The sequence below is a fragment of the Oncorhynchus tshawytscha genome, linkage group LG15 (genome assembly GCF_018296145.1).
Source record: "Oncorhynchus tshawytscha isolate Ot180627B linkage group LG15, Otsh_v2.0, whole genome shotgun sequence".
In the NCBI taxonomy this organism is placed as follows: Eukaryota; Metazoa; Chordata; class Actinopteri; order Salmoniformes; family Salmonidae; genus Oncorhynchus; species Oncorhynchus tshawytscha.
In genome coordinates this window covers 8,268,180-8,290,372 of record NC_056443.1, presented here as the reverse complement: position 1 = coordinate 8,290,372, position 22,193 = coordinate 8,268,180, and the positions used below count along the sequence as shown (strand labels likewise).

The following is a 22,193-nucleotide window of genomic DNA, read 5'->3' as shown; positions in this document are numbered from 1 at the left end:
TGGAGCTTTACCTAGCATAGACTTATAGATGACCTGGACCTGGAGCCAGTGGGTCTGGCGACGAATATGTAGCGAGGGCCAGCCGACTAGAGCATAGAGGTCGTAGGTTGTCATTGTAAATACAAATTTGTTCTTTACTGACTTGCCTAGTTAAATAAAGTTGACATTTGTTTTATTAAAATGTTCCTGCCCCCCGACCATCCATTCCTGCAAAAATAGTCCCGCGGCTTAATCTAGTTGCCTACCCTTGCACTACCTATCTTGCACTAGGCCTATCAGTTGCCTACCCTTGCACTAGGCCTATCAGTCGTCAGAGTCAAGCCCTTCTAAAGTAGTGTGCATAAAGCTAATTCTGATAGACCCTTAAAGGTCCAACTCAGATGTTTTTATCTCAATATCAAATCATGTCTGGGTAACAATTAAGTACCTTACTGTGATTTTTTAAAATTAAAATAGTCAAAAAGAAACAAAACTATCTTAGCAAAGACCAAATTCTCAAGCAAGAATTTACCTAAGACTGTCTGGGAGTGGTCTGAGCGGGGAGGGGAAAACTGAAAACGATTTGTTTTGGCAGAGGTTTGGAACTCTCTTTCTTATTGGTCTATTAACTATTTTACCGCCTGGTGATGTCACCAGACCGGCCAAAACTCCATCCCACCAAAACAGGCTGAAATTTAAGGTGTTCTTTTCAAACAGCTCTTACACTAAAAGGGCATTATCATCATTTTCACAATTTCACAGTATTATTCCAACCTCAGTGTGAATATATATATAAAACACAGGAAAAACATGTTCTTGACTGCACTGGGCCTATAAGAATGACCAACATACCCAAGGCATTTTCAGAGGTCTTTTTGTTTTTGGTAAGGCAGAAGTAATGTAACCAGTTACTTTCCATAGTAAGTCATGTTGTAACATAAGTTACTTTTAAAAGTAACGTTCCCCAACACTGATCAAGCCATATAAGCTATATGATTGGCCAACGTTACGTACCCATCAGGAAATTGGCTTTTGATGCTGACTGTCCGTAATGTTGCTCTATGTACTTGGGCTTGTAGGTTACCATGCCGATGAGAGAGTTCAGCTGAATGATGGTCACACACAGGTAGATGAAGTACACTGGGTTCCCCAGGAGGGTTTTCAACGTTGGTATGAAATCTAGATTAAAAACCATCAACAAAACATCATCAGTTGTCATGGGCATTTTTGTCTACCTTTTTCCATACTATGGTCATTTCATCCAAAGCAACCTGAATTTAATATACCATTTTACCTGAACAGACTTTGAAAATCCTTTTAAAACTCCAATCACAATCTAAACCAGAAAATATTCTAACTTTATCCCCATTCAACAAAATACCTTTGGCCATCTCCAGAAAGCCAGCTGGTTCGTCGGCTTGGTACTTATGCTCCAGGAGAGGGGGGTCTTTGATGAAGCTAGTACGCTCTGGGGTGCACTGGGCTGGGCCTCGGTCTGATGGGATGGGCAGGGAACGGGGCAGGAACCAGAAGGGGATGGCTGAAAGCAGGGTGATTACCCCAGCAATAAGGTAACCTAACCACCAGGCCCCCACCCAGCGAGCATCACCAGGGCTTATGGTGATACTCTCTATACAGCGAAGGGAGACACAGAATTTGATTTATTACAATCCCCAATAGCCGAGGCCAAGGGTGACAGCTAGTCTTACTGGGGTTCGAAATAACGAAAAATACATTACAGACAAAAAACTTTACAATTCACATACATTTAAAAACATTAACATGCAGTGTGTGTGTCCATCTATCAGTTACAAATACATGTCAGTACATACATATAACAAGAGAACTCTCTATACAGGGAGGACAAGCACAGAGAGAGAGCTGTGACTGTTGGGGACAAAATACATTATGAGAATAACTGAGTAGACTAGTAACGTTCCTAGCAACAAGTCTTACTGGAGAGAATAACAAGCACAGCACAGCTGCTTTTTGTGCATATCTTAACCATCTCTCCTGCTTCAAATTGGTTACTCAAATTAGGTAGCTGACGTCACTGAGCAGTGTTCTGGAGCACACTAGTTAATTTAGTCCGATAACCTAGAATCTAGAAGCATGCGCATATATAACACTTATTGAACAGTCAGTGAGTGGACTCTAGGAATGGCAATGAACTTAACTCAGAGCCCTGTTTGTTAGTCTAGTAGGAACAGAACAGAGGTGAATGCCCCGTCGCTGTCTAAACTGGAGAACGGACTAGTCCGAAAGTGTGTAGGCGGCCTAGACAGAATACTCGGTAGATACCGGTTACTCACCCATGTTGACAAATCCAATGTCCACATATATTTTGGCACACAGGGATCCCAGTAAATAGCCAAACACAGGACCAATGACTGCTATGGTCTGAACGCAGCCTGAAATATGAAAAGACGCACACGCATGCACGAACACACACAGCAATTGATTTATTATACTAACCAGGTCCATAAGTCAACCATAAGACAGTTGTTGTGTGATTTTTTTAAAAAGGTCAAAGAGATGCTTCTGCTTATATGGACCGTTCGTCCATTCATGCTATCACAACGAGGTACAGTGCCTTGCGAAAGTATTCGGCCCCCTTGAACTTTGCAATCTTTTGCCACATTTCAGGCTTCAAACAAAGATATAAAACTGTATTTTTTTGTGAAGAATCAACAACAAGTGGGACACAATCATGAAGTGGAACGACATTTATTGGATATTTCAAACTTTTTTAACAAATCAAAAACTGAAAAATTGGGCGTGCAAAATTATTCAGCCCCCTTAAGTTAATACTTTGTAGCGCCACCTTTTGCTGCGATTACAGCTGTAAGTCGCTTGGGGTATGTCTCTATCAGTTTTGCACATCGAGAGACTGAAATGTTTTCCCATTCCTCCTTGCAAAACAGCTCGAGCTCAGTGAGGTTGGATGGAGAGCATTTGTGAACAGCAGTTTTCAGTTCTTTCCACAGATTCTCGATTGGATTCAGGTCTGGACTTTGACTTGGCCATTCTAACACCTGGATATGTTTATTTTTGAACCATTCCATTGTAGATTTTGCTTTATGTTTTGGATCATTTGCTTGTTGGAAGACAAATCTCCGTCCCAGTCTCAGGTCTTTTGCAGACTCCATCAGGTTCTTCCAGAATGGTCCTGTATTTGGCTCCATCCATCTTCCCATCAATTTTAACCATCTTCCCTGTCCCTGCTGAAGAAAAGCAGGCCCAAACCATGATGCTGCCACCACCACGTTTGACATTGGGGATGGTGTGTTCAGGGTGATGAGCTGTGTTGCTTTTACGCCAAACATAACGTTGAGCATTGTTGCCAAAAAGTTCAATTTTGGTTTCATCTGACCAGAGCACCTTCTTCCACATGTTTGGTGTGTCTCCCAGGTGGCTTGTGGCAAACTTTAAACAACACTTTTTATGGATATCTTTAAGAAATGGCTTTCTTCTTGCCACTCTTCCATAAAGGCCAGATTTGTGCAATATACGACTGATTGTTGTCCTATGGACAGAGTCTCCCACCTCAGCTGTAGATCTCTGCAGTTCATCCAGAGTGATCATGGGCCTCTTGGCTGCATCTCTGATCAGTCTTCTCCTTGTATGAGCTGAAAGTTTAGAGGGACGGCCAGGTCTTGGTAGATTTGCAGTGGTCTGATACTCCTTCCATTTCAATATTATCGCTTGCACAGTGCTCCTTGGGATGTTTAAAGCTTGGGAAATCTTTTTGTATCCAAATCCGGCTTTAAACTTCTTCACAACAGTATCTCGGACCTGCCTGGTGTGTTCCTTGTTCTTCATGATGCTCTCTGTGCTTTTAACGGACCTCTGAGACTATGTGCAGGTGCATTTATACGGAGACTTGATTACACACAGGTGGATTGTATATATCATCATTAGTCATTTAGGTCAACATTGGATCATTCAGAGATCCTCACTGAACTTCTGGAGAGAGTTTGCTGCACTGAAAGTAAAGGGGCTGAATAATTTTGCACGCCCAATTTTTCAGTTTTTGATTTGTTAAAAAAGTTTGAAATATCCAATAAATGTCGTTCCACTTCATGATTGTGTCCCATTTGTTGTTGATTCTTCACAAAAAAATACAGTTTTATATCTTTATGTTTGAAGCCTGAAATATGGCAAAAGGTCCCAAAGTTCAAGGGGGCCGAATACTTTCGCAAGGCACTGTAGATTCAATCAGATCCAGCATTGACCGGTGATAGCAGACACCCGCATAGAGGATGTTATGGCGGTGTGGTTAGAGCCGTCAAATCAGTGATTAGCTGCTCTTGCGCTCATTGTCAAAGCCACTCCCACTCCACTTGTGTTAGAAGTTCAGACGGAGAAAGTGTAGGCTATATATAGAAATAACTACGCTCAAATTGAAAAATCATTCAATGAAATAATGACCATTTTTTATTATACTAATCGAGATCACATTCCAGTGTTGGAAAAATGGCTGCATAGCATTTCTGTTAATGCAAGCGTGTAGCGCCCAACGCAGGAGATGAGAAGCAGGTACAAGGAGTGAATCACTTAATATAGACTGACATGCAACGGAACAAGAACAGCGTCTGGACATGAACACGACACAACAAACGAGGCTACTACAGGGAACAACACAGAGGAGCAGACATATAGAGTGTTGTAACGGAAGGTCCTGTGTGGTAATATAGACCGTCATGGTTGCTAGCTACCATGACAAAGACCAAATCCGGCGCAAGTTGAGGACAGTGCCAGTGGTGTCTCTCTATCACACATGAAGGATCTTTTAAACAAACAAAAGAGAGACCTATAAGCAGTTGTTACAACAACAAGAAAATAGTTTCAAGTGTTTCGTCCAAATACTTGTGGATTCTACTAATAAAAGAATGGACGACCTGACCAGAGAAGTCCAGGACCTAAAGAAGAGTTTGCAGTTCTCCCAGGGTCAGCTCGACGAGTTGAAAACAGGAGAATGGCGAGATGACAGCAATCTGTAAGTCATTGAGAGAGGACGTCAGTTCTGTGTGTGAATCCATGATAATAACAACTACCTCGAGGGACAATCAAGGCTAAACAACATGGTTGTGGACGGAATTGCAGAATCTCCACATGAGACCTGGATGAAGTCTGAGGACAAAGTGAGGGAAATGATCTTTGAGAAATTGAAGATGGACCACAGGACGATTGAGGTGTAGTGCGCCCACAGGACTGGAAAACCCACCACCGGCCCAGGTGATAGGCCCAGGCCGATAGTGGTCAAGTTCCTGAGGTTCAAGGACAAGGTAGCTGTTCTGGAAAGAGCCAAGAACTTGAGAGGAACGTATATCTTCAACGAGGACTATCCTGAAGCTGTGCGCCAGAAGAGGAAAGAACTGAACCCAGCCATGAAAGCTGCCAGAGTGCGTCGGGACATTGCGTACATCCGCTACGACAGGCTCATTGTACACCCTCCCTCCCTCCCAGAAGCCTGGAAGGGATGAGAGAGCCAAGCCTATGGCTTCGTAGCCTCAACCCCGTAGCACACACACACACCGATTGATTAATGGACTGCTGAATGTATTTTCTTCTCTTGCTTTGTCTGCTCTGTTCAATATTATGTCTATCTCTGATAAGCTACCCAGGAAACGGCTGAAAATAGCCCATATTAATATAAGTAGCCTTAGAAATAAGGTTCATGAAATCAATAACTTGCTAACATCAGACAACAACCATATGTAAGCCATTTCTGAGACTCACTTAGATAATTCATTTGATGATACATCAGTAGGAATACAAGGATATAACATCTATAGAAGAGACAGAAATGCTTATGGGGAGGAGTTGCTGTATATATTCAGAGCCATATCCCTGTAATGCTTAGAGAAGATCTTACGTCAAGTGTTATTGAAGTGTTGTGGTTTCAGGTTCACTTGGCCCATCTAAAGCCTTTTCTTTTGGGGTGTTGCTATAGGCACCAAGTGCTAACAGTCAGTATCTAAATAATATGTGTGAAACGCTTGATAGTGTATGTGAAGTAAACAGAGAGGTCTACTTTCTTGGAGACCTGAATATTGACTGGTTTTCATCAAGCTGTCCGCTCAAGAGGACGCTTCTTAGTATAACCAGTGCCTGTAATCTGGTTCAGGTTATTAATCAACCTAACAGGGTGTTTACAAACACTACAGGAACAAGATCATCCACATGTATCGATCCCATTTGTACTAATGCTACAGATCTTTGTTCTAAAGCTGTATCCGTACCTATTGGATGCAGTGATCACAATATAGTGGCTATATCCAGGAAAGCCAAGGTTCCAACAGCTGGACCTAAAATAGTGTATAAGAGATCATGCAAAAGATTTTGCTGTGACTCTTAAGTGGATGATGTACAAAATAGTTGTTGGTCTGATGTGATTGATGAGGAACATCCAGGCGCTGTTAAGGCTCCATGAATTGATGAGGAATTGTAACACTGTATGGTTGAAAGAGACGGGGCAAAAGGAGTACCTAATAAGTCTAGCTGTATATCTGACCGGCTTACTTACTGCAAATTGAGATGTGATGTGACTAAACTCAACAAAAAGAAGAAACTGTATTATGAAGCCAAGATCAATTATATAAAAACAACTTTGGAGTACTTTAAATGAAATTATGGGCAGAAAGACAAATTCAACTCCATCTTTCATCGAATCAGATGGCTTATTCCTCACAAAACCAATTGATGTGGCCAATTATTTTAATCATTATTTCATTGGCAAAGTGGGCAAACTTAGGCAGGAAATGCCCACAACAAACAGTGAGCAATTATATTCATGTATGAAAAAACGAATAATGAAAGAAAAGCAGTGCAAGTTTGAATTTTGTTAAGTTAGTGTGGGAGAGGTGGAAAGATTTAACGATCAATAATGACAAACCTCCTGACATTGACAACTTAAGAGAGAAAGCTACTGAGGATGCTAGCTGACTCTATAGCCACTCCTATCTGTTATATTTTTAATCTGAGTTTAGAGGAAAGTCTTTGTCCTCAGGCCTGGAAGGAAGCCAAAGTAATTCTGCTATCCAAGAGAGTTAAAGCAGACTTTACTGGTTCTAACAGCAGACCTATACGCTTGCTGCCAGCTCTTAGCAAACTGTTGGGAAAAAATTGTGTTTCACCAAATACAATGCTATTTCTCTGTAAACAAATCAACAACAGACTTTCAGCATGCTTATAGAGAAGGGCACTCAACGTGTACTGCACTGACACAAATGACTGATGATTGGTTGAAAGAAATTGATAATAAGAAGATTGTGGGAGCTGATTTCAGTGCAGCCTTTGATATTACTGACCATAACCTGTTGTTGAAAAAAACTTAGGGCTAGGCCCCTTTTAAAAAAATAAAATTTCCACATGAATGACGTGCCCAAAGTAAACTGCCTGTTGCTCAGGCAATGAAGCCAGGATATGCATATAATTGGTACCATTGGAAAGAAAATACGTTGGAGTTAGTTTGTAGAAATGTTAAAATAATGTAGGAGAATATAACACAATATATGTGGTAGGAGAAAATCCAAAGAAAAACCAACCAGATTATTTTTTGAGAGACCATCCTCTTAGAATGGCAAGTATAAGGTCATTCTGAAAATTAGCTCCCTGGATGCAATTCCTATGGCTTCCACAGGGTGTTAGCAGTCTATGTTCAAGGTTTCAGGCGTGTAACTTCAAAAACGAATAAGAAATATCAGTTTTAGTACGGGGACACAGTCTTGGAAATTCGTGTTTGTGCGCACCATGAAGACAGGACGCACCTGCTAAAATCTGTTTCCTATTGAACATACTTCCTTCCTTCCGTAAAAAAATATTATAGTTTGAGGGTATCTGAGGAGTAAATAGAAATGTATTTTGACTTGTTGAAACAAAGTTTAGGGGGAGATTTTCGGATTCTTTTCTCTACATGTTGAACGAGTGGATTACTTAAATCGATGGCGCCAGCTAAACAGACTTTTTGGGATATAAAGAAGGATTTTATCTAACAAAACGATACTACATGTTATAGCTGGGACGCTTTGGATAACAAATCAGAGGAAGATTTTCAAAAAGTGAGTGAATATTTAATCTCTATTTGTGAATTTATGAAACCTGTGACGTTAGAAAAATATTTTTATATGAGGCGCCGTCCTCAAACAATTGCATGGCATGTTTTCGTTATAATAGCTACTGTAAATCGGACAGTGCGGTTAGATTAACACAAATTTAAGCTTTCAACCGATAAGACACTTATATGTACCTAAATGTTTAATATCCATTATTATTTATATGAATTGCGCGCCCTACAGTTTCACAGGGAGTTGCTCTGCTAGCGAGACGCATAGCCCTAAATTAAGTGCTATGGCTTTTCAACCTCTGCCATATCGTGGATCCAGAGATAACTATCTAATAGGTTCTCTTTAATGGAAGCATCTCTAATGTCAAATATGTAAAGTGTGGTGTACCGCAGAGCAGCTCTCTAGACCCTCTACTCTTTTCTATTTTTACCAATGACCTGCCACTGGCATTAAACAAAGCATGCGTGTCAATGTATGCTGATGATTCAACCATATACACATCAGCATCCACAGCTAATGAAGTCACTAAAACACATAACAAAGAGTTGCAGTCTGTTTTGGAATGGGTGGCCAGTAATAAAATGGTCCTGAACATCTCTAAAACTAAGAGCATTTTAATTGCTACAAATCATTCCTTAAGTGCTAGACCTCAGCTGAATCTGGTAATGAATGGTGTGGCTGTTGAACAAGTTGAGGAGACTAAATTACTTCGCGTTACCTTAGATTGTAAACTGTCATGGTTAAAACATATAAATTCAATGGTTGCAAAGATGGGGAGCGGTCTAGCCGTTATTAAGAGATGCTCTGCTTTTTTGACACCACACTCCAAAAAGCAAGTTCTGCAGGCTGTAGTTTTGTCTAATCTTGATTAATGTCCAGTCCGTGTGGTCCAGTGCTGCAAGGAAAGACCTAGTTAAGCTGCAGTTGGCCCAGAACAGAGCGGCACGTTTTGCTCTTAATTTTAATTAGAGGGCTAATATTAATACTATGCATGCCAGTCTCTCTAGACTAAGAGTTGAGGAGAGACTGACTGCATCACTTCTTCTTTTTATGAGAATCATTAATGTGTTGAAAATCCAAAATTGTTTGCATAGTCAAATTACACACAGCTCTGACACACACACTTATCCCACCAGACATGCCACCAGGGGTCTTTTCATAGTCCCTAGATCCAGAACAAATTCAAGGAAATGTACAGTATTATACAGAGCCCTTATTGCATGAAACTTCCTTATATCTCATATTACTCAAATAAACAGCAAACCTGGTTTAAAAAAAACAGATAAAGCAACACCTTGTGGCACAACGCCTCACCGCTATTTGACCTAGATAGTTTGTGTGTATGCATTGATATGTAGGCTGTGTGCTTTTTTTTAAATGTATGTATTTCTGTCTTTGACCTGTTCTTGTCTAACGATGTTCTGTATTATGTTTCATGTTTTGTATAACCCAGGAAGAGGAGCTTCTGCTTTTGCAACAGCTAATGGGGATCCTAATAAAATACAAAATACATACAGTTGAAGTCGGAGGTTTACATACACCTTAGCCAAATACATTTAAACTCAGTTTTTCACAATTCCTGACATTTAATCCTAGTAAGACAATTCCCTGTCTTAGGTCAGTTAGGGTCACCACTTCATTTTAAGAATGTGAAATGTCAGAATAATAGTAGAGAGAATTATTTATATCAGCTTTGATTTCTTTCATCACATTCCCAGTGGGTCAAAAGTTTACATACACTCAATTAGTATTTGGTATCATTGCCATTAAATTGTTGAACTTGGGTCAAACAATTTGTGTAGCCTTCCACAAGCATCCCACAATAAGTTGGGTGAATTTTGGCCCATTCCTTCTGACAGAGCTGGTGTAACCGAGTCAGGTTTGTAGGCCTCCTTGATCACACACGCTTTTTCAGGTCACCTCACTAATGTTCTATAGGAGTGATGTCAGGGCTTTGTGATGGCCACACCAAAACCTTGACTTTGTTGTCCTTAAGCCATTTTGCCACAAATGGCTTGCAAGCCTCCCACTTTTTCCTCCAAACACTACAATGGTCATTATGGCCAAACAGTTATATTTTTGTTTCATCAGACCAGAGGACATTTCTCCAAAAAGTACGATCTTTGTCCCCGTGTGCAGTTGCAAACTGTAGTCTGGCTTTTTTATGGTGGTTTTGGAGCAGTGGCTTCTTCCTTGCGGAGTGGCCTTTCAGGTTGTCGATATAGGACTCGTTTTACTGTGAATATAGATATTGTTGTACAGGTTTCCTCCAGCATCTTCACAAGGTTCTTCGCTGTTGTTCTGGGATTGATTTGCACTTTTCGCACCAAAGTACGTTCATCTCTAGGAGACAGAACACGTCTCCTTCCTGAGCAGTATGACAGCTGCGTGGTCCCATGGAGTTTATACTTGCGTACTATTGTTTGTACAGATTAAGGTGATACCTTCAGGCGTTTGGAAATTGCTCCAAGGTAGGCCTTGAAATACATCCACATGTACACCTCCAATTGACTCAAATTATGTCAATTAGCCTATCAGAAGCTTCTAAAGCCATGAAATTTTCCAAGCTGTTTAAAGGCACAGTCAACTTAGTGTATGTAAACTTCTGACCCACTGGAATTGTGATAGATTATTTCACTGAAATTCACTGTGTCTGTAAACAATTGTTGGAAAAATTACTTGTGTCATGCACAAAGTAGATGTCCTAACCGACTTGCCAAAACTATAGTTGGTTAACAAGAAATTTGTGGATTGGTTGAAAAACTAGTTTTAATGACTCCAATCTAAGTGTATGTAAAGTTCCGACTTCAACTGTATATGCAGGGGCAATCAACAAAGAGAGGGAGTCCAGGTCCAATGAGTGCAGCAGCATGTAATGACGGTAAGAGCAGCGCGTAATGACGGTAACAGCAGCGCGTAATGACGGTAACAGCAGCGCGTAATGACGGTAACAGCAGCGCGTAATGACGGTAACAGCAGCGCGTAATGACGGTAACAGATGCGTATAATGACGGGTAGCCTGGCGCTAGGGGGAGCGGGAGCAGGTGTGACAGAGCGACTCTGTGCAGCCAATGACAATGCCTGCTCTACGTGTTAAGCTGGGAGCCACTTGTGGATTTGACAGCTCTAATGCAGTTCCACCTCCCACACAGTATTAAGCATCAGCTATCCGGATGTTGGCTAAAGCGTATCTGATTGAATCGGGCCCTTAGTGTATGAATCAGACTGAAAGGCAGTTTATTCAGACCGTCGGATCGACTTAACATATTGTACTTCAAATCATGCATAGTGACATTATCTAAAATGTGTTTGCATTTCCAATTGGTCTATTACCAATGTAAAATGCAGCATTTTCCTCCCTGGCGAAATCATCTATATACGAGATCCCAAGGGGCTGCACTGGAGTCTCCCCGATCCCTCGTAAGACGTTCCCCAGGAACACATAGATCCACATGGAGAGGTTGGACTCTCCTTCACAACCTACTGGGAAGGGGGAGAGAGAGAATAGATACAGCACTGTGTGTGTGTGTGTGTGTGTGTGTGAGAATGCGCGTGTCCATGAGTACATGTGTGTGTGCGTTGGTTTGTGTTTGCATGGTTGAATGCATGTATGCACATGAGCTTGTCTGTGTGTGTGTGTGTGTGTGTGTGTGTGTGTGTGTGTGTGTGTGTGTGAGAGTCACACCTGTCCCTGTGCTTGGTGCCTCAGAAAGCGGGTCACCCGAAGCTTGCGAGGAGGGTGACAACAGGCGCGCTGGACATGGAGAGAGGTTATTGGTTGAATTCACTGACGATCGGATTGACGTTTCGAACTTATAGCTGCGTACAAAACACCAATGCGACTGTTTAGCGAAGGGAGGGGAGAAAGCACCACGTTATACAGTTAGAGAGGACAGAGACAAAGCAGAACATGAGTGCTTTGGATATCCAATGAAACATTTAGGAAACACCGTTTTATACATTCAAGCGCATCATGTTACACACAATACTTAATGACGAAGCTTTCTTGGCTTCACCTGTAAAATACAAACAATTGACGACTGAAATGTTTTTCAGGAAAACATCCCACAGCTGTAAAAATGCATATAGTTAAACTTCTCTTGGCATCCAGTAAAAAGAGACTCCATACAGTGCAGCATATATTCTTTAAGATTCCACATGTTCCCATCTTGTGGGAGGGATTAAACATTCGGACTGATCAAACTTTCATGACCAAGCCAAGCTAATGAGAACGCATGATAACACACAGCAATGTTTCATCTCACAAAAGATGGTACACAATATATAAGATATGTGCAAAATTCAGTATATTAACATATCACTACAGAGTCACAGTGATATCTGTCCTTTACCAGACTTTGTCCAAACACACAGAAATACAGTGCATTCAGAAAGTATTTAGACTCCTTGACTTTTCCCAAATTTGGTTATTTTACAGCCTTATATATATCAATCTACACACATTATCCCATAATGACAAAGCAAACAGGTTTTTAGAAATCTTTGCAAATGTAAATATTTTTTGGGACTGAAATAACACATTTACATAATATTCAGACCTTTTGCTATGAGACTCAAAACTGAGCTCAGGTGTATCCTGAATACTTGCGTCTGAATACTTTCCGAATGCACTGTAGACTGACATTTCCTTTAAATAGAGGATCCCTGGAAACGTGATTCATGAACAGAATACACACACACAGGCACAGGCCCGCACTTACACACATATCCAGATAAGCTTTAGCTTACTGTACCACAAGTGCATTCAAAAAAGCAAATCGCTACACCCGCAATAACATCTGCTAAATTTGATTTGAAAAAGAAACTGGAAACCCAAGCATTGTACGTTAATCCTCCTTCAAATTAAAAGTCAGTAAAACCTCACCGTCCGATGAGGAAGTGTGGCAGAGCGATGATGAATGTTCCCACTGCCATCAGTACACAGCCCATTGCTATGATCTTGGGCCGATGCAGCTTTGCACCAAAGTAACTCACGAATGCTATCACCAACAGGTTACCTGGTAGGGGGACAGACAGACACAGAATTAGTATGTTCTAAGTTGCCATTTCAATTCTCAAATTGACAAATCTGATGAATCGAGATTCAATTCACAAATTGGAAAAGTAAAATGCATTTTCACATAAGAGTTTTTCTGTTTACAACTCTATTTCGATTCCATTCCTGAATGGATTCTTGAATTGTCGAGTTGACATGGAACTGACCCCAGCGCTGACACAATGGTCTGCTTGAATTTATTCTCAATCACAATGCCTAATTCCTCTCATTGATGTAAGTGTGTTGCCATGGTGAGTTTCAACATAGTGGCACCGTTGGTTTCCTAATTCCCACTATAGAGTGATTACTCATGAAACCCAGACAAAAAAAAGGACATTGTTGACATGTATTTGACATTTGTATCTAAAAGCATAATTGAGAAATAATTCATCAAAGTTGGTATATTTCTGACATTTTAGCCTCCCTTAAGACTGTAGATGTTACAAAGCAAAGATTTGTGTCGTGTGAAGCTTTACCGCTTGCTCTGTAATATGAGTAGTATTCTGATTTCAATATAGAAAAATGTATTCGGCAAATGTTCCAATATATTGTTGCAAATAATATACAGTGCATTTGGAAAGAATTCAGATCCATTGACTTTTCCCACATTTTGTTAGGTTACAGCATTATTCTAAAATGTATTAAATTGTCTTTTTCCTCATCAAACTACACACAATACCCCATAATGACAAAGCAAAAACTATTTTTTACTCTGTACTTTGTTGAAGCACCTTTGGCAGCGATTACAGAATCGATTCTTCTTGGGTATGACACTACAAGCTTGGCACGCCTGTGTTTGGAGAGTTTCTCCCATTCTTCTCTGCATATCCTCTCAAGTTCTTTCAGGTTGAATGGGGAGCATTGCTGCACAGCTATTTTCTGGTCTCTCCAGAGATGTTCAATCAGGTTCAAGTCCGGGCTCTAGCTGGGCCACGCAAGGACATTCAGAGACTTGTCCAGAAGCCACTCCTGCATTGTCTTGGCTGTGTGCTTAGGGTCGTTGTCCTGTTGGAAGGTGAACCTTCGCACCAGTCTGAGGTCCTGAGCACTCTGGAGCAGGTTTTCATCAAGGATCTCTCTGTACTTTGCTCAGTTCACCTTTGCCTCGATCCTGACTAATCTTTTTTTTATTTAATCAATTTTAGAATAAGGCTGTAATATAACAAAATGTGGAAAATGTCAAGGGGTCTGTACTCTAAGGGCATATCAAAGTTCCAGAGTTGGATCTCTGCTAGTTTTAAAGGTATGGCCCATTTAATAAAGAGAAAATGACAAAGTAGGCAATGTAACCAACACAGCCCTCCTTTTACTTATAGGGTGACCACTTGGAATCCATTTGCACATTCACTCTGTTGGTAATGCTTACAAATTGAATCATAAGAAAAGAAGAACCCTCCAAATCGAATGACCAAGGGCCAATTGAATGACTGTGCCGTGGCCTGGATAGAGAGAGAGGAGGGTTGGGGTAGAGTGAGAGAGAGGGTGGTTGAGTGAGTGAGTGAGTGAGTGAGTGAAAAAAGGGGGGGAAGTTGAGAGAGGGAAACAGAGGGAGGGAGAGAGAGAGAGAGAGAAAATGTGGGTAGTGGAGGAGAGAGGTGGGCAATAAAAACTTTAATGAGGTAAACGAAAAGCAGCCATTTCATGATGGAACCAATTGTTGTTTTTCAAGGATGGATGGATGACGTCCATTCCTTAAGGACCTCCAGCCGCTCTCATTATTAAGAGGAGTGAGTAGGCTATTCTCCAAGGGTGCTGGATTTGGGAAGTACCACTTCAGAAACCTGCTGTAGAATGCCTAAACTTCTGAACTCTAGAAATAACTGTTCTCTGACTAAGGCAAACCTAGCACTTGGAAATGGAAGTGTCATTGTGCCCCTTCGTTAGTTTAAAATACTGCTTAAGGAAAATAACTGTTTTGATTGTGCTATTATGCTGAAAACCCCTGAACTGATGATCTCGGACTGTAAATGTGTTGATTTTTTCCTTCATCCATTTAGAATACTGTGTGGACTAGAATAACTGCTTTGTTTGTTGCTCAGAGTACATCCTGCTATTAGAGAGTGGTTAAATACAGAAAGGACTTTTAGGCTAGTCTATGGAGCTCTCCTGAGATGCTTCAGCACTTTTCTCTCTCCCTGTGGTTGGGGGCATTGGAGCCATGGCAAGAGGCACACAGCGAATCCTACAGCAGGCTTCTCCTGGTTTCCATCTACTCTACACAGAAAGGCTCTTGAGGCGAGTGGAAGAGTGGGGGGAAAAAAAGATAACGAATGTAAAATATACTTTGTCCGTAAAATGTACATAGGTTCCGAACTTTTGTGAAACGGCACAGTTGGAAAATATATGGCAAATAGAAATCAAAACTGGATGGTCTTCAGAGATAGATTGAGGGTGACGGATGGGACTAAAAATGAACTAAAGACAACTATTGTAAAATACAGTGTTTTTCTTTAGTTTTATTGTTTTCTCCATTGTAGAATAATAGTGAAGGCATCAAATCTATGACATAACACATATGGAATCATGTAGTAACCAAAAAAGTGTTGAACAATACAAATATATTTTAGATGTTTGAAGAATCTAAGTAACCACATTTGGTTTGATGACAGCATTGCACACTCTTGGCATTCTCTCTTGAAGGAGTTCCCACATATGCTGAGAACTTGTTGGCTGCTTTTCCTTCACTCTGCGGTCCAACTCATCCCAAAACATCTCAATTGGGTTGAGGTCAGGTGATTGTGGAGGCCAGGTCATCTGATGCAGCACTCCATCACTCTACTTCTTGGTCAAATATCCCTTACACAGCCTGGAGGTGTGTTTTGGGTCATTGTCCTGTCAAAAAAACAAATGATAGTCCCACTAAGCGCAAACCAGATGGGATGGCTGCAGAATGCTGTGGTAGCCATGCTGATTAAGTGTGCCTTGAAGTCTAAATAAATCACTGAGTGTCACCAGCAAAGCACCCTCCACACCATCACACCCCCTCCTCCATGCTTCATGGTGGGAATCACACATGCGGAGATCATCTGTTCACCTACTCTGCATCTCAGAAAGACACGGCGGTTGGAACCAGAAATCTCCAATTTGGACTCATCAGACCAAAGGACAGATTTCCACCAGTCTAATGTCCATTGCTCATGTTTCTTGTCCCAATCAAGTCTCTTATTATTATTGGTGTCCTTTAGTAGTGGTTTCTTTGCAGCAATTAGACCATGAAGGCCTGATTCACACAGTCTCCTTTGAAGAGTTGATGTTGAGATGTGAATGTTACTTGAACTCTGTGAAGCATTTATTTCGGCTGCAATTTCTGAGGCTGGTAACTCGAATGAACGTATCTTCTGCAGCAGAGGTAACTCTGGGTCTTCCTTTCCTGTGGCGGTCCTCATGAGAGCCAGTTTCATCATAGCCGCTTGATGGTTTTTGCGACTGACATTTTCCGGATTGACTGACCTTCATGTCTTAAAGTAATGATGGATTGTCGTTTCTCTTTCCTTATTTGAGCTGTTCTTGCCATAATATGGACTTGGTCTTTTACCAAATAGGGCTATCTTCTGTATACCACCCCTACCTTGTCACAAAACAACTGATTGGCTCAAATGCATTAAGAAGGAAAGAAATTCCACAAATGTACTTTTAACAAGGGGCACCTGTTAATTGAAATGCATTCCAGGTGATTACCTCATGAAGCTGATTGAGAGAATGCCAAGTGTGTGCAAAGTTGTCATCAAGCCAAAGGGTGGTTACTTTGAAGAACCTCAAATATAAAATATATTTGTATTTGTTCAACACTTTTTTGGTTACTACATGATTCCATGTGTTATTTCATAGTTTTGATGTCTTCACTATTATTTTAAATAGTCAAAATAAGGAAAAACCCTGGAATGAGTAGGTGTGTCCAAACTTGACTGGTACTGTATTTAAAAATATATATATTTTATATACATTACCCAAACAATATATGGGGGATTGGAAATTAGGCAGACAATTACATTGATGGAAGCCACAAGCTGATCTTATTGTTTTTGTTGCCAAGTTGAGCGTAGGGCAGCATTGTAAAAAAAAAATGCAGTACTTATTGCTCATCTGATATTTCTTAATTTCTAGTTTTTTTGGGGGCTAGAAACATAAGCATTTCACTGCACATGCGATAACATCTGCAAATATGTGTACGCAACCAATAAACTTTGATTTGACAGTTTCTCAAAGAAGGCACAATGGTAAGTTTGATAAGATTTCTGTAAAGGTGTAGGCAGAATGTGTTTCAGTGACTTTCAAACCAAAAAAAACGCATGCCGCCTATAGCGAGTGCCAAACACTGGCCGCACATTCTGCAAGATTGATTGTCTATTCAAACCATTTAAAAGTAAATTCTTCAGCCAACACTTCTAATCAAAAGACAAATTGTTGTTCGATATCTTGTTCATCAGTAAATTATGGTGTTTAGATCTCTTGCCTTAGAATAGACTGAGATTAAATAGACTATGACGTTGCCCTCTTACCTCACAGCATTACTGTGGCCTACCCATAATGTCAAATATTTTAAGTAGGCTACCGTTCTATATACACTTTTGAGCATGGTGCGCTATTGAATGAACGATAGATAAATGGTAGTCTAATATTTGTTCTGTAGCGGGAATAAACCAGTCATGTCAGAAAAGGAGAGACGCCCTACAATATGATTATGATTTAGGCTTATATAATAAAAGTAAAATAATTATATTAAGCTACATGCTGCTATGCAATCTTCTTACCAACAGCAAATGCATCTGTTTTATCATTAGGCCCATATGATAATGTTTTTATTATTCCCCTGCATCAAACACCATTTCCCCCATAAGAACAATATTTGCTTGCAATACAACTGATCAACCACTAGAAGTTGTGCGTACAAATGGTCTGAGCTGTACTTGGGAGATACGCACACTTTCCCGCAAGATGGATAAATACCAACCTTTGTGGGAAATCTGGAGCATACAAGGTTTAGAGTTTTTTTGTGCACACACACACACACATTTGATAAATTAGGCCCTGATGACTTCCTAGAAGGCCTTGGTGACCCATTCATTCATTCACATCGCTTCTCTTTCACAACAACATGGATAGAATGGAAGCCCAAAATAGCCCTGGGGATGAGGACGAGGTGAGGACATGGGGGATGGGGACCTGTGACGCAGACACTTACTTACCTATCTCAAAGCTCCCGTCGATGACGCCTGTTAGGTAACTGGGGATGTCAAAGCGCCTCTCCAGCTGGGTTATTGTGCTCTTCATGTAGCTGCCAGACAAGGCCTTGGCAAAGTAGGCAAACGATAGGGCCACAAGGAACATCTAAAGAGCACGAGGGGAGGAAGAAAGGAGAGGGAGGTGACAGAAAGTGAGAGATAAATGAAAGGGGATGGGGGATATTGCTTATTAATAATTAATACATATCAGATTGTACTCGGATTGTATCCAGAGTTTCATTGTCAGAGAGAGAGTTACCCTTGTGTTGCTCTGATGTACACCATGGCTGTACTTTTCAATGGCTCATTAGCCTATTTTAGCTCCTGCTATCACATTTCCTATTTAATATTCTAACTAGGCCTACATCATAGAAGCACAGAGAGGAGGATAGAAGAGGGAAAGGAAAAGGGGGGATGGAGGCTGATAGGGAAGGCAAAGTGTATCTGTAACTACAGGGTATTGAGGAAGACAGGGACAAAGAGAGGATTAAGAGTCTACGTCAGACTTAAGACTGCTCCTTATGTGAGAGAACGGTGACTCAACCCTAGCAACTGATGAAGAAAGGATTGGTTTTGACTAGGAGAAGGAACTTATACATTATGGATTGGCCTTCAGTCTTAGGGGGGAAAAGGTGCTATATAGAACCTAAAAAGGATATTCGGCTGTCCCCATATGATAACCTACACGGATCCCAAAACGTTTTTTCCTAGAACCCAAAAGGGTTCTACCTGGAACCAACAAGGGTTCTTTATGGAACCCAAAATGGTTCTACCTGGAACCAAAAAGAGTGAAGAACCCAGTGTAGGTCTCAGTCTGTTTCTGTTCTCCTTATGGAACTGTCGTGCCAAACATGTTTGGCGTGACAATTAGTGACAAGGTGTTAGCAAGATAGCACAGACAGATTGGGGTCTAGGCTAGGAAAGATGAGCTCTAGCATTCATTGCATCAGTCTTCCCACTCTGGGCCACTCACGACTAGCAACACCTAATCTCTCACAATGAGTAGGTTTATCTTCTCACAGTGGCACGTCCACATTCCCATGGGCTTTTCCACATCAAAGACTAGCCCGGGAAACTACACGGTACACAAATATAAACGCAACATGTTGGTCCATTGTTTATAAGCTGAAATAAAATCTCTTAGAAATTGTCCATACGCACAAAAAGCTTATTTTTCTCAAATTCTGTGCATAAATCTGTTTACATTCGTGAGCATTTCTCCTTTGTCAAGATAATCCATCCACCTGACAGGTGTGGCATATCAAGAAGCTGATTAAACATCATGATAATTACACAGATGCACCTTGTGCTGGGGACAATAAAAGGCCACTCTAAAATGTTCAGTTTGGTCACACAACACAATGCCAGAGATGTCTAAAGTTTTGAGTGAGCGTGCAATCGGCATGCTGACTGCAGGACTGTCCACCAGAGCTGTTGCTAGAGAATTTAATGTCAATTTCTCTACCAACGTCAGTTTAGGGAATTTGGCAGTATGTTCCACCGGCCTCACAACCACAGACCATGTGTATGGCGTCGTGTGAGGGAGTGTTTTTTTCTGCTGTCAATATTGTGAACAGGGTGCCCCATGGTGGCTCTGGAGTTATGGTATGGGCAGGCATAAGTTATGGACAAAATTGCATTTTAGCGATGGCAATTTGAATGCACAAAAATACCGTGACGATATCCTGAGGCCCATTGTGTACCAGAAAGTACTCATTCGAGTCACCTACTTTCCTGTAAAATAGTCTACCAATACCAGTGGAAACAGTACGACGATATGCTAACGAGTAGAATATTGTGATATTTATTTATCATAGCATTACAGTTCAAACCAACACCATAGAACCGTGAGCCACACCGGCGGGCTAACTAACAATCCTGAGAAACTGACCTTTTTCAACTTTGAACATACTTTAACAAACAGTCTTATTTTAAGAGGCTTAGACACCATTGTTTCATGTAGCTTTAATCCTGAAGAATAACAAGCTGCTACTCTCTGATCTCTGGATACAAATCCTTTGTGTCAGGGGAAAGGACGTTTTTAGGCGATTACAAGGCCCACTCCTTGATTAAAAAAAAAATAAATAAAATTGCTACCCCTGGCTGCCAATTGGTTTGCTATAAAGCTGTGGGATGGGGTTTCAAAATAGGTTGAAGACTCAGTGTTAATTTCGTCAACTAAAATAGTGACTAAAATATTCATCAAACACCTAATTTTCAGTGCCAGTTGACGAGACAATAACTGACTGAATAGAGCCAGAAAACCTAGAAGTAAACTAAAATGATGTTTCATTTCAGTTTACTAAAACGAGACAAAATTATCTCTGTGACTAACACCTGGCTACTAAGTGTGGACTGGATAAGAGTTTTTGGAGAGATTGAGAGCTTTTCAATAATAATCACAATTAATATTAGCATCACAGATGCTCAGTTCTGTTAAGCAGTGGGAAGGATGTGTCACACCCAGCAAACACAGCCTACATCAAGCTGGTGAGCTGCTGGGGAGAAAGCGATGAGAGTGGGCAGAAGTGCAGACAGGCTCCGCTCCGGCTCCATTTATACACAAGGTGCGGGTGACTCTCTTGCTTCACTTTAGCTAACCAGTCACCACCAGCCTTCTATTTAGCTACCCTTTGCCTGGTTAAGAAACACACACTGCTTTATGAAATAAAAAAATCAATAGAAGCATTGGGTTTAATAGTAAAACAACAGTATAGCTATATTTTCTCTCCCTTGAGTAGGCTATAGAAAAGTAGGCTCTTTGAATTTGCTCAACCCTCCCACTTTCACACTGCATTTCATATACAGGTTCTGTAGCCAAATGTAATCTCCCTCTTTTCCTGAGAGAAAATGGCTTGATTCTAGCCCTTAGGCTACTGTTCAAAGGACATGACCCATAATTTTTTTATTTTACCTTTATTTAACTAGGCAAGTCAGTTAAGAACAAAATCTTATTTTCAATGACGGCCTAGGAACAGTGGGTTAACTGCCTGTTCAGGGGCAGAACGACAGATTTGTACCTTGTCAGCTCGGGGATTTGAACATGCAACCTTCCGGTTACTAGTCCAACGCTCTAACCACTAGGCTACCCTGCTACATTTATTTCTGTCCACTACGCTATATCTGACTGGGTAAATAACTTTATTTTGAGTTAATGTGGACCCAGTGGCTCAGACTTGAACACTTGGACCAGGACTCAGACTTCAGCCATAGGGACTCATGACTCGGACTTGATCCGTAGCTTATGCCTGCCCATACCATAACCCCACACCACCACAATGGCGCACTCTGTTCACAACATTGACATCAGAAAACCACCCGCCCACACCAGCTCCCAAGATAATTTTGGGGGGTTATATTCACTGCCTTGTATATTCCTCCCCCTGAAACAGCAGGGAGCAGGTCTCGAACCCTCGACCTTCTAGCCCGAGGTTCGGCGCGCTATCGACTGTGCCGCAAAAGCATGCATCATTTTGACCCCACGGGGTGAGATCTTGCGTGGAGCCCCAGATCGAGGGAGATTATCAGTGGTCTTGTATGTCTTCCATTTCCTAATAATTGCTCCCACAGTTGATTTCTTCAAACCAAGCTGCTTACCTATTGCAGATTCAGTCTTCCCAGCCTGGTGCAGGTCTACAATTTTGTTTCTGGTGTCCTTTGACAGCTCTTTGGTCTTGGCTATAGTGGAGTTTGGAGTGTGACTGTTTGAGGTTGTGGACAGGTGTCTTTTATACTGATAACAAGTTCAAACAGGTGCCATTAATACAGGTAACGAGTGGAGGACAGAGGAGCCTCTTAAAGAAGACATTACAGGTCTGTGAGAGCCAGAAATCTTGCTTGTTTGTAGGTGACCAAATACTTATTTTC

At 41.1% G+C, this 22,193-nt stretch overlaps 1 protein-coding gene across 2 annotated transcripts in view; it reads right to left on the bottom strand.

The window, feature by feature from the left end:
- LOC112214327 (solute carrier organic anion transporter family member 1C1-like) overlaps nt 1-22,193 on the bottom strand; it is a 63,311-nt gene that overhangs the window by 18,465 nt on the left and 22,653 nt on the right. Inside the window, exons 3-9 of one of the 2 annotated variants that reach the window (XM_042298066.1) lie at nt 18,291-18,432; nt 12,934-13,066; nt 11,734-11,867; nt 11,382-11,531; nt 2,292-2,390; nt 1,361-1,609; nt 994-1,158 (exon numbers count right to left, since the gene is read on the bottom strand). In XM_042298066.1, coding sequence (XP_042154000.1) covers nt 994-1,158; nt 1,361-1,609; nt 2,292-2,390; nt 11,382-11,531; nt 11,734-11,867; nt 12,934-13,066; nt 18,291-18,432 — 1,072 coding nt within the window. The remainder of the gene's footprint in view (nt 1-993; nt 1,159-1,360; nt 1,610-2,291; nt 2,391-11,381; nt 11,532-11,733; nt 11,868-12,933; nt 13,067-18,290; nt 18,433-22,193) is intronic. The other variant, XM_042298067.1, reaches the window with a different exon arrangement.